We start from the raw sequence: 16,990 nt of genomic DNA on the forward strand, positions 1-16,990 counted from the left end.
CCGTCTGCGCCGCGGTTTTGTTCCGACCTCCAACAGCATCAAACCCCACCGGGCGCGTTTCAGAAGCAGAGCATCTTGCGTGCCGGCTCGCAGTTTTTGTTGATTTGGGCATTTTTCCTGGACATTTGTACTTCTACAAGAAAGTAAGGCTACTTTGTATAGACAAAGTTAATAATAATTGTAATAGTCCAGTTATAAACGACTTGAATTAAAGATGTGTTGCTGTATTTTAGTGGTAAAAAAATGCATTCATCATCATAATTATTCTATATATATATAATTTACACAGTGCCTGTAAACCGGAGGAGAACGCTGGCATTTCTTCTCCTACTTGAAAGACTACCGAGGGATAGGGTCTGCAAAATTAGTTTATTTTGGGGATGGACCGGATGCTCTGACCGTTCCACTTCCTGCCCGACGCTATGCAATGCCTCGCATCTCCTCTGACCCGCCATGCGGCGTGTCTGGGTCCGTCTGCGCCACGTTTTGGCGTTGCGTAGCACCGGGCAGGAAGTGGAAAGCCCAGAGCATCCGGCCCATCCCCCAAATAAACACATTTTGCAGACCCCCTTTCACATCACTACATCTTCACTACGACAAGCACAATGGACGACAAGGTTTTCATCTTGGAAGCAGTGGCGTAGCCACTATAGGGCCAGCGCGGTCCCAGCCCCGCCCAGTTTACTCATTTAAATTATTATTATACATTTGTTTATTCACCCATTGAGAATATCCAAGCATTCAAAGTGAAATTCAAGTGAAGAAATATCGAGTTGAATTAATGTTATATGTGTTTTATCCTCTGAACGGAACTAATTTCCGGTAAAAACTGGTTGAGGTGGTTTTTCCTGGGTGGAGTACAGCGCAAGTAGGGACGCGCTTTTCTGTGAAATGTGCAGACATTTCCCCAGCCCAGGAGCTGAAGGTGCATTTACAAGGGATGGATATGTAGACTGGAAGCACCTGTGTAACTCGTTGGAGAGACATAAAAAAAGCGAGGACCACTGCAAGTCCATGAGCAGGTTTGATGCTACAACCTATTGTTGCTGTTACCTAGTGCAATAAAAGAGTTGCCTAACGATTGTAAATAACCCAGTTTGTGTTGTGTGAAACTGGAAAGGATAGTACATTGTTTTTGCTACTTTCGTTGCAGTTGTATATGTCTTAAAGGTAATTTAGGTTAACTTCCTGTGTTATTTTATTTAGATGCTTTTATTTTGAAAGCGAGTTTATGCTGTTGACAGGAAGTTGTTGTTGCTATGGAAACAACGTGACGGAGAAAAGGAGCGGAGATTAATCTACATATAAAGACGGAGAAAGTAAAGGATAACGTTTATGTTTAAGTTTAGCACCTCCCGAAGAGGCACAAGGTTGGTATTAACTATAATATAAAAATGTGGGTTTTCTCCTAATTCGTTTATGCTGTTTTGTAGCTGTGCTGTCTGTTTACAGTTAACTTTTGGTAGTATGCTAAAGTGATTATAATACAGATGGAGCCTACATTTATTTGTTATTTTTGTGTCTTTATTGCGCTTACGTTGATATTGGAGATTTCAATAAATTCATATCATCAGTCAAGTCTTCGACCATTATTTGGAGGGAAATGCTACAGCGATGCTTGGCAATGGGCATTATGATATATTATTATTATAGGCCAGGCCTACCTTAAAGTAATTGTTCCCCCTGGGAAAAGCTAGCCCATCCTATTTTATACGGGCCTGCCCTAAAGTAAATGTATGCCTACGCTACTGCTTGGAAGTGGAAAAATACACAATGTTATACAACACATCCTTTTTATAAGGACAACACCAGAAAGGACAAGGCCTGGTTTTTAATCGCTAGAGTTTGTTGAGTGGAAGGTGAAAACTACTAATTAGCCAACATATTCATGTTTTTATGTTAATTAATACTTGTACAGTACAGAGCCATTCAGTAGTTTCACATCTTGTGAAAGTCATTTAAAAGCTTTTCAGTAAACTTGCATTTCACAAGAAAGCAAGATCTTATTTCCTATATCAAGATGTATACATAGCCTATATATACATATTAGGGTTGTCAAGTTAACGCGTTAATAACGCGCTAACGCAAAAAATTAACGCCACTAAAAATTAACGCCACTAATTATTTTAACGCGATTAACGCATGTGTATTTTTTGTCCTCGGCCGCCCCGTAGTTTCAGAGCGCATCGAGTTTAAAATACCATCTACAAGCTGATGCTGACAGCCCCGCTCCTGCCGCCCGCTTGCGGCAGACCACACTTCCACGCTCACCGGCAGGCACCGACTGGTTATTGGGAGGACCGGGAGGGTGTGTGTATGTGTGGCGCGAGCGAGCGAGAGACCTTACGTGTATTGTTGTTGTTAGCATCTGGTGCTAGCTAGCTGCGCTAACGGATATAAGGAGCTGTTTAAATGAAAACAGAGGAGCGACATTTCGCCGACAACTGCGCCGAGCACTTGACTTTATGCAGGAAGCCAGACAGTGGGACATTGTACGAAAAGTCAGCACACTCAGCACGGATAGTGCGCAACATGATTACAGCATCCAGGCAGCTGATCATAGCTCCAACGATCCATCACACACACACACACACACACACACACCATTTGTATTGTATTATTGAATGAGAGAGGTTCCAGGTTGAATTGAGGCGAATATTTGTAATGTTCAGAGGTTGTTGTGTTTAATATTCATGAGAATATTTGTCATTGTTCAAATGATAATAAACATTAGCATAAAGCATATTTGTCCACTCATATGTTGATAAGAGTATTAAAAACATGAAAAATATTCCTCTAAGGTGCATTTAGAACAGATCAAAAATGTGCGATTAATTTGCGATTAATCGCGATTAACTATTTTAATCGACTGACAGCCCTAATACATATATATATATATATATATATATAATATATATATATTTTTGTAATATATATACTTGAGCCTGTGAATATCACCCAAGTGTCAATACAGTTTTATGTTAATCTATTATAATGATAATATATTTTTGTATTATAATTGTTTTGTATTCATCTTAATCTGCAAAGTGTAGCTGTCAGAGAAATGTAAAATTAAGAAAACAATATTTCTCTCTGAGGAGTATTGTAGTAGTAAAACAGGAAATGGTATTTCTCAAGTAAAGTACAAGTGCCATTGTACAATAATTCATCAAATCTAGGGCTACTACATTTTAATTGAAATGTTTTTTTACATCATTGAAAGAACTTCACTTAGCTATGTGAGTATAGTGTTATAACAACTACCCAAAGTACTGTCAATAATATTTAAATACAGTATGTTGTGGTGAAAATCCTTGCATTTCTAGTTATTAAAAATAAAGAACACTTTTTTACAAATGCAACAATAGCCTGTCTTTTGGAGTACAATGTTTACAATTCTCTGGAATGAAAAAATAACAAATCTTTCAATCGATTTGCCGGTGTAATAACTTTTGTGTAATCACACCATCCTGTCCTGCCAAGACACACTGCCCTTAGGAGAGTTGAAGAATGTGCAGAAAGCCTCCCTCACATGACAGGCCTCTCTTGATGCCCTGTTTCCTCCCATGTGTCTCACTGGTGCCATGTGTCTCCCCTGCTACTCTTCCTCATCTAGCAACCTCTGGTTTTCACTAGGGGCCAGCAGGAAGTTGTGTTTTGTTATGAAGCCGGGATTCAGGAAGCTGCACTGTGATGGCGTGGATATGGAGGAGACTTGTTGCCGTTGTAGTTTGCATGTCACCTTGTGGGACTCGTTCTTTACTTGCTCAGAAAGATCCACACTTTGGATTTCCTGCCCGACCAAATTAACTTAATGACCAGGCTCCGCTCAGAATGAAGACTGAGGGGGTTTCCGGCTGATGCTTCATAGCACATGCAGCACACGGATGGAGCTTTTTTTTATTACATACATTAACTTTCTTTAATATACATTTTTATTTCAACTAATCGACTAATGAAAAATTGCTCGATTAACACTTTATTAGTCGACTATTGATTATTTGACTATTAGGGGACTATAACCAAGACATAATTGATCCAAATGACAACTGTAAGTGACTAACATTTATTTACAATATATTGTAAATAAAAATAAATATCATTATTCAAATTTACTTCCAAAGTCCAGTCCAGTTGAAAGCAGGAGAGATGCAGCACATGTGGGAAATTGTGCTTGTACGTAGATGTAGCCTTTGTTGCTTGCAGATATTAGTTGGAGACCCCGTTCTTTTGTGACGCAAACTTACGGCCCGTCCACACTACAGCGTCGACAGCTTAAATCTGCCCATTCACTTTGAATGGGGTGACGTCACGTTGCCTCGCTTTTTCGCCGAACTGAATTGTGGGTAGCATAGCGGTCCGTCTCCGCCGGAGTAGCCAGCGCCAGCCAATCAAATCCCATTTCGGAAAATCTGACAGCTCAAGCCCTAGCCAATCAAACCGCGTCTAAGCTGGGAGAGATATCCCGCCGTTCATTTCTATATTTCAAAAAAAGATGGAGGAGAAACTAATTATCGCCGTAGCAAATCACCTGGTTTTGTATGACCAGACCCTCTTCACCTACCGGGATACAAACCGGAGGAACCAGGCATGGAGGGAGGTGGCAGAGACAGTGGGTGAAACTGGTAGGTTTTCGCCTGTTTGGGGAGTTTATATATATATTGCTCGCATAAAATCCCCGGGGGTTTTTGCTTTGTATGTCGGGGGCGGGAGATTCATGTGATTGGTCGCGTTGCTTGAATAAAATCCCCAAGCTTCAGACACGCCCAGTTCCAAGCTTTTTTTGAAGCTGTAGTGTGGACGCTCCGTTACAGAAATGAGTTTGACCCTCAAACTTATAATTTAATTATACGAACTTTACTCAAAAAACGTAACAGAGATAGTTGAGATAACTACTTTTATGTAGTTAGCAAGAAAACCAAATATTTCTTTGCATGATCTATGTCCTTGACAAACACCAAAATGCTCCAGTGATAAGGCACATTGAAGCCAACATTTCAGGCATTTCTCGTGCACCTTTTGTACCTATACTTCTGAAGAGTAATCTGCTATCATTTGTATTCAACACAAGTCATTTATTTGTATACTTCATATTGATAAACTGGACAGTTGCTGAAGTGTAAAGATCATCAAACACCACATTCTCGGCATTCATTCAAGCATTTATGGTGAATAATTAATATGCCATCCAGTGACTTTTGTGCAACTTCATAGTTTTATATAATGTATGTGTGTAATTACAAATATTATAATAGTAGTATAGATGATAGTATTATCATCATCCATTTAATACAAATACGAATAAACTTTACATTATACACTTCTTCATTTTCAAGCACTATGTTGCAAAACATGTTCACTTAACACAAATCATTTAATACATGTGAAGCCAATTATACAGTCAAACAAGTGAACCCCATGGGATTTACAAGGATTTTAGATTTGACCTGTAACTTAATGTAAAGCTGAAGTCAAATCAAACAGTTGAACCTACAAACCACAAATCTGACATTGCACTGCAAGCAGTCATGTCATTTTTAAATAGAAATTGGAAATTGAAAGGCCTCTGCCCAAGTGATACAAATAAAGTTGTTTTCTTTAAAACATAAAAAAGAGCTAATATTCATATAATTATTATAATAATTGGTTTAACCTCTCTATGGAATTGTGTGATGGACATGGATTTCTGAAGGTTATATAGATTTGATACATTAATGTTTAAAACACATGCTGCATTACTTTGAGAATTCTACGGTTTTTTTATTTTCTACTTTGGTATTTAAAACGGTAGTTGAAAATGCCATGGTGAAAAATGTGGTAAAATGTTTTTCCACATACTCTACATCACATACAATAACCTGTGTTTCCATGTCTTGCACATGTGTTCTACATGGTAAGCCACATGTTGCCCACATGGGCAACATTCATGTGTTTTTTCTGTAACCCCCAAAACACACCAGGAGCGTCTGCGTCGCGTTACGGCCGCGCCGGTCGTAAGGATCGCGGCTACTCTAGTCAATGGGTGCTATTACACCACACGCGCCGTGTTACGGGCCCTCCACACTACAAGCGTTTCAGGCGTAAAATTACGCCTCTAGCGCGTCTGCCCATTCACTTTGAATGGGGTGACGTCACGTCCGCTCACGTTTTCGCCGAAACTGCATCACGGGAAGGCAAGCGTAACTTTGAGAGCGTCTCGCGCGTAAAAAGTTGAACAATGTTGAACTTTTTACGCACGAAACGCTCTCTCCGTTCCTGACAAGTGAGCGTAAGCCAATCAAATCCCGTTTCAGAAAATCTGACAGCTCAAGCCGTAGCCAATCAAAAACCGCGCATACGCTGGGAGAGATATCCTGAGATATCCCGCCGTTCATGTCTATATTTGAAATAAAATGGACGAGGTTATAATCGTAGCGGTAGCGAATCACCCTGTATTATTTGATGTGACCCTGTTCACCTACCGGGATAGAAACCAGAGGAACCAGGCATGGAAGGAGGTGGCAGAGACAGTGGGGGAAACTGGTAGGTTTTCGCCTGTTTGGGGATTTTATATCCAGTTTACTTCATGTTAACATAGCTAATGAAACATAGCCGGTATATTTAGCATAAAATAGCGCCATAGACATTAATCACATACATGTTAATCATCCGCTGCCACATCATAGACTATATTGCATTACATTAATGCACACAGTCATACTCCTTTCACATTTCTTAGTTATATATATATATGCAAAAATTCATTCCTAGCATTCTATTTCCATGTAAATTACTGCTTTATTTAATTTTTATCTTTTTGCAATTTAACTGTACAATACATGTTGTGTTTTATATTAGATTTCTTGTTTTGTATATATGCACCATGACATCAAGTCAAATTCCTAGTATGTGCAAAGCTACCTGGCAATAAACCTGTTTTTGATTCTGATAAAGTGTGACATGTAAAACCTTGTATGCAATTGAAAGGGATTTGGTTTTCATTAATGGAGCAATCATTTTCTGAAATTCAAGAAATTAACTGTATTCTTTCATTTTCATTTTATTAGACGAAGTGTGCAAAAAGCGTTGGAAGTCCCTCAGGGACCGATACCGCAGGGAGAGGATCCTGGAGAAGGAAGGGAAAAGTAGCGGGGCAGGGGCTTCCGGGGGATCTAAGCCCTGGCGTCTCGCGGCAGTAATGAGCTTTTTAAAGCCCTTCATGCTGGACCGTGAGACGTCCAGCAATTTCCCCCGGCAACCCCTGCCTCCACCCACCGGAGCAGAAGAAGAGGAACACTCTATGGGTGACAGCCTGGATGACAGTCTGGAAAGCCAGCCAGAGCCAGGTAGCAGTCAGCCGGCCAGTCAGCCGGCCAGTGTGCCGGCCAGTGTGCCAGACGGTGTGCCGGCCAGTGTGCCAGCATTCCGGGGGAAGAAGAGCAGGGGAAGGGAGATGTCCCCTTTTGAGGAGAACCTGCTGTCGGCCGTAGGCCCGATGCTGGCCATGCCACCACCACCACCACCCCCACCACCAGTGGTGGAGGTGGAAGACGAGGACCTCCTTTTTTTAAGGAGTCTCTGGCCTGCAATGCAAAAGCTGAGCAGGACGAGCAGCATGAGACTGAAAATGAAGCTACAAGAGGCGGTCCTGGAGGCCACAGAAATGGACATTAATAATGAATTAATTAGATACTGATACTGATCCACATTACATATTTTTACACTCATCACTCATCACACACAACATCACATAAATAAAAGTTATTTAAAAGTATGTTATGGCTATACTGTGTCTTGACTTGTTCATGTGGTTTGTCAGTTACAACATACCAGGAGCTTCTTGTATGTCGATATATAATGTGCTGTCTTCTGTAATTATTCAGGTGAAACCCTGATGAAAATTATGAGTGGTTTATCACTAAAAACAGGGCTGAAGGAAAAAGGTTGTTAGTTATATCATGATATCAATTCAAGAAACATGTTTATTAGGAATGGTTGATTTTAAAATGGCTCATTTGGAATATTTGCTTTTTAAAGAAAATGGGTAGCTCTTAAAAGAGCTTTTTGGTTTGGAGACAAATATGGGCCTACACCACATTTGCCTGCCATCGCACTGCCCCCTCCTCGTTGAAGTAGGAGCAGAAGGTCTCCCGCTGTTGGATGGATTGCCGTGTGGCATTGTTGGAGCCCATCCTCGGTGCATCACACAGGGTTGGAGTAACTTCATCCGTGGACCTTGCGATAGGTGTGCGTGATGGCATATCAATGGTCTTCCTGCGGAGGAAGTTATGCAACACACAGGCAGCCTTCACACACAACTCCGTCACCTCGGGGCTGGTGGTGATGACACGCCTGAGCATTCTCCACTGGGTTGAGAGGATGCCAAACGCACATTCAACCACCAACCTGGCACGGCTGAGGCGGTAGTTAAATAACCTCCTTTCACGGGTGAGGTGACGTCCAGGGAATGGACGCAGAAGGTTGTCCAGCAGCGGAAATGCCTCATCTCCAACGAAGACATGGGGGAGAGGGCCCCGCCGCTCTGATCCTGCGATGACGGTGTCAGGTGGTAGCTGCAGACTGCCGTCTCGGAGGCTCTCTCCAAATGCAGAATTCCGCAGGCTCCCACTGTCGCTGCTCCTCCCAAAGCCTCCAACATCCACTACCCTGAACAGGTACTCAGCATCCACCACAGCCAGCAGTACCAAGGAGTGGGTGGACTTATAATTAAAGTAGAGGGAACCTGCATTTGCTGGAGCCTGGATAACGACGTGCTTCCCATCTATGGCACCAACACAGTTGGGAAACTCCCAGCGCTCCTGGAACCCAGCAGCGATGGCTCTCCAATCCTCCACCTGTGGTACCGGCATGCACTCCTCGACCAGGGCGGTCCAGATGGCCCCCGCAACCTCCTTGACAATGACTGCCACTGTAGAACGCCCGACCCGATAGCTGAAGGCTATCGTCGCGTACGAGTCACCAGTTGCCAGGTACCTGAGAAAAAAAGATATATACATGATTACAAAATATATTTATTCAGACCCCACACACACACAGACCACAGATCCCCCCCTCCACACATTGAACACAGACACACACATTGAACACAGACACAGATTGAACACACATTGAACACAGACACACACACATTGAACAGACACACACATTGAACACAGACACACACACATTGAACAGACACACACATTGAACACAGACACACACATTGAACAAAGACACACACATTGAACACAGACACACATTGAACAGACACACACATTGAACACAGACACACACATTGAACACAGACACACAGACACACACATTGAACACAGACAGACACACAGATCCCCACACACACATTGATCACAGACACAGACACACACGCCATGTACACAGGGGAGCAATACTGTGTTTACCTAGATATCTTAATTAATGTTACCCATCTGAACTAAATCACAGACTTCAGTCATCATTCGTGCATTCTCTCTCCTTCTATACAGAGTCAGATTAAAGAAGTAGAAATACACAAAACGTACCGTAGGCAGATGGCGAGTCGCTCGGCGGGGCCGATTGACATACGCAGATGGGTGTCCACCTTTGTAATCAGTGGGCCCACCTTTCCGAGCAACTCGTCGAACACCTCCTTGCTCATCCTGAAGTACCTCTGAAAAAGGCGGTCATCGAGACGGAGCTCCTGGACGAGAAGGTGGTATTCCCCCCTTTGTAGACGGCATCCATTTTAGCAATAGTGGAGAAGAACCGGGGTTTTTCACTTTGTATGTCCGGGGCGGGAGATTCACATGGAGATTCTGATTGGTTGTTGGTCGCGGGGCTCGAAGAAACGCCCCAAGCGTAAATCTTGGGGCGTTGGAAGCGAATTTTACGCTTGTAGTGTGGCCGGCCCGTTACGGCTCAGACGCGTCCCAGAAGCGGCTCGGCGCAGTGCTTCTCTAAAATTAGGATGAATCCTATTTTTGCCGCGGCGCAGCCGTAAGGTAAACTCCTCCCCCCATCCCCCCGTAGTCTTTCAAGTAGGAGAATACATGCCAGCGTTCTCCTCCGGTTTACAGGCACTGTAAATGATATATATAGAATAATTATGATGATGAATGCATATTTTTTTACCACTAAAATACAGCAACACATCTTTGATTCATGTCGTTTATAACTGGAGTATTACAATTATTATTAACTGTGTCTGTAGTCTACAACACAACAAAATAGGAAATAACAACAATAAACACGATTTAAACAGACACAAACATAAACCGTTTAACTACGTATAGCCTACTTACTTGTAGAAGTACAAATGTCCAGGAAATATTCCAAAATCAACAACAACTGCGAGGCTGCACACACGACGCTCCGCTTCCGCAACGTTTTGAAACGCGTCTGGTGTGTGTTGTCGCAGGAGGAGGTCGCAGCGTGGCGCAGCCGCAACGTAACGGCCCGTCTACACTACAGGCGTCGAAAAAGCTTGAAGCTGGGCGTGTCTGAGGCTTGGCGATTTTTTGCGAGCAACGCGACCAACAACCAATCACATGAATCTCCCGCCCCCGACATACAAAGCAATAGCAATGTTAAAACGAAGTCAACTGGATATAAAATCCCCAAACAGGCGAAAACCTACCAGTTTCACCCACTGTCTCTGCCACCTCCCTCCATGCCTCGCTCCTCCGGTTTGTATCCTGGTAGATGAACAGAGACTGATCATACAGCACCGGGTGATTCACTACCGCTATAATGAATTTTCCCTCCATTTTTTTGAATATGAGGAAATGACCTGCGTAGTCTCTCCCAGCATACACGCGGTTTGATTGGCTAGCTTGTACTGGCAGATTTGCATAAACGGGATTTCATTGGCTGACGCCAGCTTCGAGCAAGCATCGAGCCTCAAAAGTTGAACATTGTTCAACTTTTGACGCCGATAGACGCTCGCGATGCTTGCAACGCCTTGCCATGCTACCCACAATGCAGTTCGGCGAAGTTTGAAAATATCCTGCGTCACCCCATTTAAATGAATGGGCGAAGCGTTGAAAGCATTTTTTGACGCCTGTAGTGTAGACGGGCCGTAACGCGGCGCAGACGCTCCTGGTGTGTTTTGGGGGTAAGGGTCTGTCCGAATATACAATGACTTTGGATGTGTTAGTGTATTCTATAACCCCGAAGGCAGGAGAGACTGAAACGAGTCAAGGGAAGCTTATAAAAGTTAACAGCATTTAATTACACAAAAGATGCGGTGGTGTACAGTACAAAATGAAATGTGCGAGTGGAGGCGCTCTCCTCATCCGCCCGGTCAGTCCAGGTCACCCGGTAGCAAGAGGTCAATCCTTGGCTTGCTCTTCCTGTTGTAATCGGAGGTCTTCTCCTATTGGGTGGCGTCGTCGGGGGCGGGTCCAATGCAATTCCTGCCTTTTTCTGTTGTTAAATTATATCATTCTGGTGTCTGTGGTTATTTAAACATTTCCTAATAAACGTTATTCAGCGGTAATAAACGAGTGCTAAACCCAGTGTGCTCGGTGTACAACATCACATGTCATTTCACCGTTGATTCACGGTTTGAAAATGCAGCATTTCGCCACATGCTAATGCTAACCGGAAATTAATAATTTTCAGAATAAAAGTATTAAGTTAATAGTTAGTGAACTTCCGGTTTTTCAGAATAAAACTGATTTAAATTAAATAGTGTATTTAATTCAAATTACGCCATACCAACATTGATTTTAATTTCTAACAGATGCCATGTCTCAGTGGTGGCTCATGTCCTTGGTGTTTATATGCAATTTTCTAAAGAAGATGGAATGTGTTTTGAAAGTAATCTATGTGCCACAGATCTGAGTTTGTGTCAAGAAGGGAGAAGTTTAGAGCAGATCTGTATTCACTGCTACACAGTTCCTGCAAGACGGACCTGCCGCAGCGCTGCCCTGCTTCTCTCTGTGCAGGCTGACTTACCGGGGACATTTTTTGAACAAGCTGTAGAAAGGAAATCAAAGAAAACAGTGTTGTGCTGTTTTAGTGGCCCGGACAACTGAGCCCCTCTCTGCTGTTGGTTCTCCATTTAAGCAGCAAAAGCTGGCAGCGGTTCAGATCCCCCTCTCTTTCTCTCTCTCTCTGCTTCAGGCCGCCATTAACAGGCCAAGCACAACTATTCGGACATGCCTCAATGTTCAGAGTCGCTAATGATGATGTTCAGGCCAAGTTCCAGTCATCCTACACTAATGTCAGCTACGTTATTGTATCCTGCTACTGCTAGTGATTCATACCAACTGGAAGTTAAGTTAACCAAGTGCTGACACCCGGGGATCTGGTGAAAAGTGGAGGCAACTTGAGGACATTACCTAAACATAAAAGGTGTATTATAGTGTGACACACTGTCAGGGAGACAACAAATGCATTAAGTACAGTAAGCTGTCAGTAAACCCTAAAAGTAAAACACACCAAAGATCTGTCTGAGAAGCATTTCTGAGAAAACATGGTAACATTTGGACCAGTGCAGCTCACACAACAGCAAACAACTTTTCATTTGTTGCATTGTAGAATTTACAGACAAGATCACTACGTTTTGAATCCTGAATGAAATGTTTCAAGTTATGCATTCTATGCCACACTTTGCAATGATTGTGATGTTCCATGGAACAGTTGTGACAGTTTCATTTACAGTTTATTTTTCAAACCTTGATGAGACAACTGATTGAGGAAAAACTGTAATAAGTAGTGAATAAAGGTTTTGATTTGCAATATGTATACAACATATCGATATGTATGTAGTTACATCAATATTTGAAAAAGTGAAATTTGCTAATATTTGAGGATTAAGATCAAATAAGAAGTACTTTATTGATACCAATTTGGGAAATGTTTGCTTTGTAGCAGCATAAGACAAGGCATTGCACATAAGACAGTTAAAAGCCTATAATTCAACAATCGAAAATGTAAACATCTCAAATAGAAATAAAATAGCAACAAATATACATAGTGTGAACAGCTATCTTACCTGTTAACATATACATGTTAGGCTAACGTTGCCTTGGTTAGAGCCTGTTGCTGTTCTTTATTGCTTTGAATTCTTTAAAACAAATATTATCTTCTTAAACCTGTATGGTAGTCAGGAGCATCACATCCTAATGTTTATTGATATATTTAGAGGGAGGGAAAGAAGGTTTCAAAATTCTGATTAGATACATTTCTACATTTCTTTCATTCATGGTGGTTTCAGTAATCCCATGGTAATTGAGGACACAAGTAATCTAAAGTACTAATGTAATCTTTATGACTTTCAGAAAGGACAGGAGACCCTCAGGTGCCTATCAATGATTGTCAGCTGACAGCACAATGAGTCAAAGGGCTAGCAGCAGCAGCAGCATGATGATGATGTTAAATGTGTTGTTTTAGGAACATCCATGTAAATACATGGAATTCAATAAACATTGAATAGCATGCATGCAGTTTGTCTGTGCCTTTTCCTCCGTGTTGTCCTGGCATATAGTCTCCCCCATGGTTTGCTGTGCTGCCTGGGGATGCTCCAAGCGCTCAGAGAAAGGAGTACATATGTAAAGTTTCCCCACTGACACAGAGAGGAGGAAAGAATGTCTGGCTCAAGTCAGCAGGAGCTATTTAACTATCACAAAAGACAACAACAAAGCATGTGAGATAATCATATTTTTCACAAAACGAAGACCACACCATTGGGAAGCTTAATGTCTGCAACCATAGACTGCTAGCCGCATATCCTCTCAATAGTTCCCCGGACGTTAGCTTGCCGCTAACTTCCGGGGAACTATTGAGAGGCTCCACCATCCGCCATTGCTGTAAAAAACTGGTCCATTGGAGTGAACGGAGATGTCGTAACTCTTCCTCGTACTTTCCTCTTACATAACAAATGACAACATGGATCCTTCAGGTAAAACCCATTGAAACCTACCAGGGAGAAACAAAGCTTAGTCTTAACATTAGCAATCCCCACAGGAGCAATTTGGGGTGAGGTGTCTTGCCCAAGGACACCTAAGAACAGTGCACTTACCCACAGCCTCCAAACACCCAACTAACACCAGACTGACAGAAGCTCTGCCTCCAACAGACATAACCAAAGTGTAATTGTCCTGCAAAAATTATCATTAAATCCTACCACCATTGTTTCCGACTTGAGTTTACCAGAACAAACATTTAAAACAAACTGCCATATTAACGGTTTTCACAAATGATTTATTTCATTACCTCAGTGGACAAAACCCCATCCTGTCATGAACTGGCTCACGGTTCAGACAAAAGGAAGTCAGAGTGTCATTAATCAAACAAATTATGAGGTATTAACATATGCAAGGTGGGAGAGAGAGCAGGGGGTTCTGCGTGCACCTCCAGTTACCCGCATACTCTTCCTGGTCGAGATGGCGTCATAAATGCCCACTTCTCTCCGCTTTACGCTGTCCACAGTCCGCTCCCCGCTGTCTCACACTCCCGCACCACACCAGGTTCTGTCTCCTCCCCTCCCTCCTTCTCCCTCGCAAGGAGTCTTTTTCGGTTCTGTTCTGATTACGTGATGCACCTGTGCGTCCTCAGCACCTGCAAAGACAACATCCTAACGTGAAGCTAATAGCTAAGGACCTCCGAATCCAGAGTGAGGATGTTGAGTGTGTGCCGACTCCGAAGCAGCAACAATTATAATTTGGACCGGTAACCAAAGCAGAGATGGACAGGCTTTTAGCATCCTTTATAGTAGAGGAAATGTTGCCCATTTGCACAGTGGAATCACCATCTTTGAGAGATATACTGCGCAAAATACAGATAGCAGGAGACAGAGGACAGCCATGGTCAGATAGGAAAACATTCAGGAGCTATCTGGATCAGTGTTATAGGCTGTTGCTGAGTAACGCAAAAGTAATGTAAAGAGTAAAGAAACGAGTAAAGTAACGAGTAAAGTAACGAGTTACTTTATGTAGAGAATAACGAAGTAAAGTAAGATATTACTTTTTTTAAAAGTAATATGTAATATATTACTTTTTTTGAGTAACGACCCCATCTCTGGTCATGAGGAATCCAGTACTCACCTTACCGGGAGAGGCCTGAGGGTTCCTGAAAGACAGCTGTCGCCACTAAATGGGAGGCAGCAACATTGACCAGGTAAAAAACGGGCAAATGTGCACGGTGAAGCCCAGGAGGCCGCTGCACAAATCTCACTAGAGGTACCCCTCGTAGTGCTGCCCAGGAGGTTGAGAAACTCCTGGTGGAGTGGCCCCTAACATTAAGAAGGCAGACCTCTTGATCCTGAGGAGTCAAAAGCTGCTAGCTCTATGACATGATTTAAGTGGGCCGAGGCTCTTTGGTAAAAATGACGGGTTGGGCTAAAGTGCCACCCCTGTGCCACCTGAGTACCAGCGTATGCACATTTCACTCACTGACAAGGCGTGAAGCTCACTCACACGCTTGGCTGATGCCATCGCGAAAAGAAAAGCAACCTTTGCCAAAAGCCATTTAAGCTCTGCTTGCTCCAGGGATTCAAAGGGTGAGGAAAGGAGGGCTTCCAGCACCATTGGCAAGTCCCCTGAGAGAACCTTGGTAGCCCGAGCGGGATTTCACCACTGGGCACCTTTAAGAAATCAGGTCACCAAAGAGTGAGACCCAACAGTCTGGTTATCAACCTTAATATGCCTGGTTGAAATAGCAGCCACATAGACCCTCAAGGTGGAAGCCGAGAGCTGTCTTTCCAGCAACGGCTAAAAAAACACAGAATTACGGGCTCTGAGGAACTCTCAGACACTTCTCCGCAAGACCCATACCAATCTGCAAATAATTTCTATCTGTTGGCATAAAGCGATCTGGTAGAGGGAGCCCTTGAATCAATAACAGTCTGAATTACCTCATGGTCACATGCCATTAAGAGTGGATCATGCCCTTCAGGGGCCAGACCCATAGCTGCAGGCGTTCTGGTGTCGGGTGCCAGATGCAGCCCCCAAGCTGGGAGAGCAAGTACCGCCTCCTGGGCAAGCACCATGGATTTCCTTCCAGTAGCCTGTACATCGCTGGAAACCAGGGTCTCCCTCGCCAGTATAGAGCAACCAACAGAAGCCTGTGGCTGCCTAGGTGAACCCTGTGTAGGGTTGCAACTATCAGCGGAAACGGTGGAAATGTATAAAGGAGCTGATCTGGTCATGGATGTGCCAGGGCATCCTGGCCCAGTGGACTGGTTATCTCCATCAGTGAGAACCAGAGAGGGCAATGTGTCGTGGATTCTGAAGCAAACATCCACCTCTGCCATACAATACTTGCCCAATATTGCCTTCATTACCTCTGGGTGGACTCGCCATTCTCCCGAAGGAGGTTTCTGGCGGGAGAGAAAATCCGCCACAACATTCTGTTTTCCCGGCAGATAAAATAAGGGAAAGCCCGGATGAGGAGTTGCCACGCAACCTGTAATAACTGGGTCGGCCTGGTGCCCCCTTGATGGTTGACATGGTGGACAGCTGACTTGTTGTCGCAACGTATCAATACATATCTGGCTCTCAAATATGGAAGGAATTTACAGAGCACTAAATACATAGCACAGAGCTCGAGCACATTTATGCACTGTGCCATCTCCTTAGCACTCCAGAGCCCGCTCACTGCTCTGTGTTGCCAAACTGCCCCCCAGCCAGAGAGCGAAGTGTCTGTCACCACCACCTCGCAGAGTGAGGGGATTGACACCTCTGACCAGATACGCCCTGTCTCTCCATGGCCGCAACGCCATTGGGCATCGACTGGACACCCTGACCTTCCTTGATCCGTGCTACCGCGCTGGAGACCCTCCGGTCCAAATTTGGAATGGCCGCACATGGAGGAGGCCTAGTGGCACTATTGTCGTCACTGATGTCAGCATCCCCAACAACCTGAGAACAAGGCTGTATTTCACCTTCCTGTCCATTTGAAATTGAAGTAAAAGGTGGAGCATGGCCTCTACCCACCTTGGAGCCGGAGAGGCCAGAAGCTGGATGGTGTCCAGGGACATGCCGAGGAACCCAACCTTTTGACTGGGTAGAAG

General features: G+C 43.6%; 2 protein-coding genes across 2 annotated transcripts; one reads left to right on the plus strand and one right to left on the minus strand.

Moving 5' to 3' along the window:
* Window positions 1-6,170: 6,170 nt before the first annotated feature.
* Window positions 6,171-7,723, plus strand: LOC117536597 (transcription factor Adf-1-like). Its single transcript, XM_034201536.1, has 2 exons — window positions 6,171-6,522; window positions 7,047-7,723. Exons 1-2 carry the CDS (start codon window positions 6,393-6,395, stop codon window positions 7,673-7,675), a joined length of 759 nt encoding a protein of 252 aa, XP_034057427.1. The 5' UTR covers window positions 6,171-6,392; the 3' UTR covers window positions 7,676-7,723.
* LOC117536595 (protein ANTAGONIST OF LIKE HETEROCHROMATIN PROTEIN 1-like) lies at window positions 7,708-9,886 on the minus strand. The gene is made up of 2 exons (XM_034201532.1): window positions 9,516-9,886; window positions 7,708-8,973 (listed from the first exon to the last, which is right to left on the minus strand). Exons 1-2 carry the CDS (start codon window positions 9,629-9,631, stop codon window positions 8,067-8,069), a joined length of 1,023 nt encoding a protein of 340 aa, XP_034057423.1. The 5' UTR covers window positions 9,632-9,886; the 3' UTR covers window positions 7,708-8,066.
* Window positions 9,887-16,990: the final 7,104 nt, after the last annotated feature.

Source organism: Gymnodraco acuticeps, unplaced genomic scaffold, assembly GCF_902827175.1.
Source record: "Gymnodraco acuticeps unplaced genomic scaffold, fGymAcu1.1, whole genome shotgun sequence".
NCBI classification, from domain to species: domain Eukaryota; kingdom Metazoa; phylum Chordata; class Actinopteri; order Perciformes; family Bathydraconidae; genus Gymnodraco; species Gymnodraco acuticeps.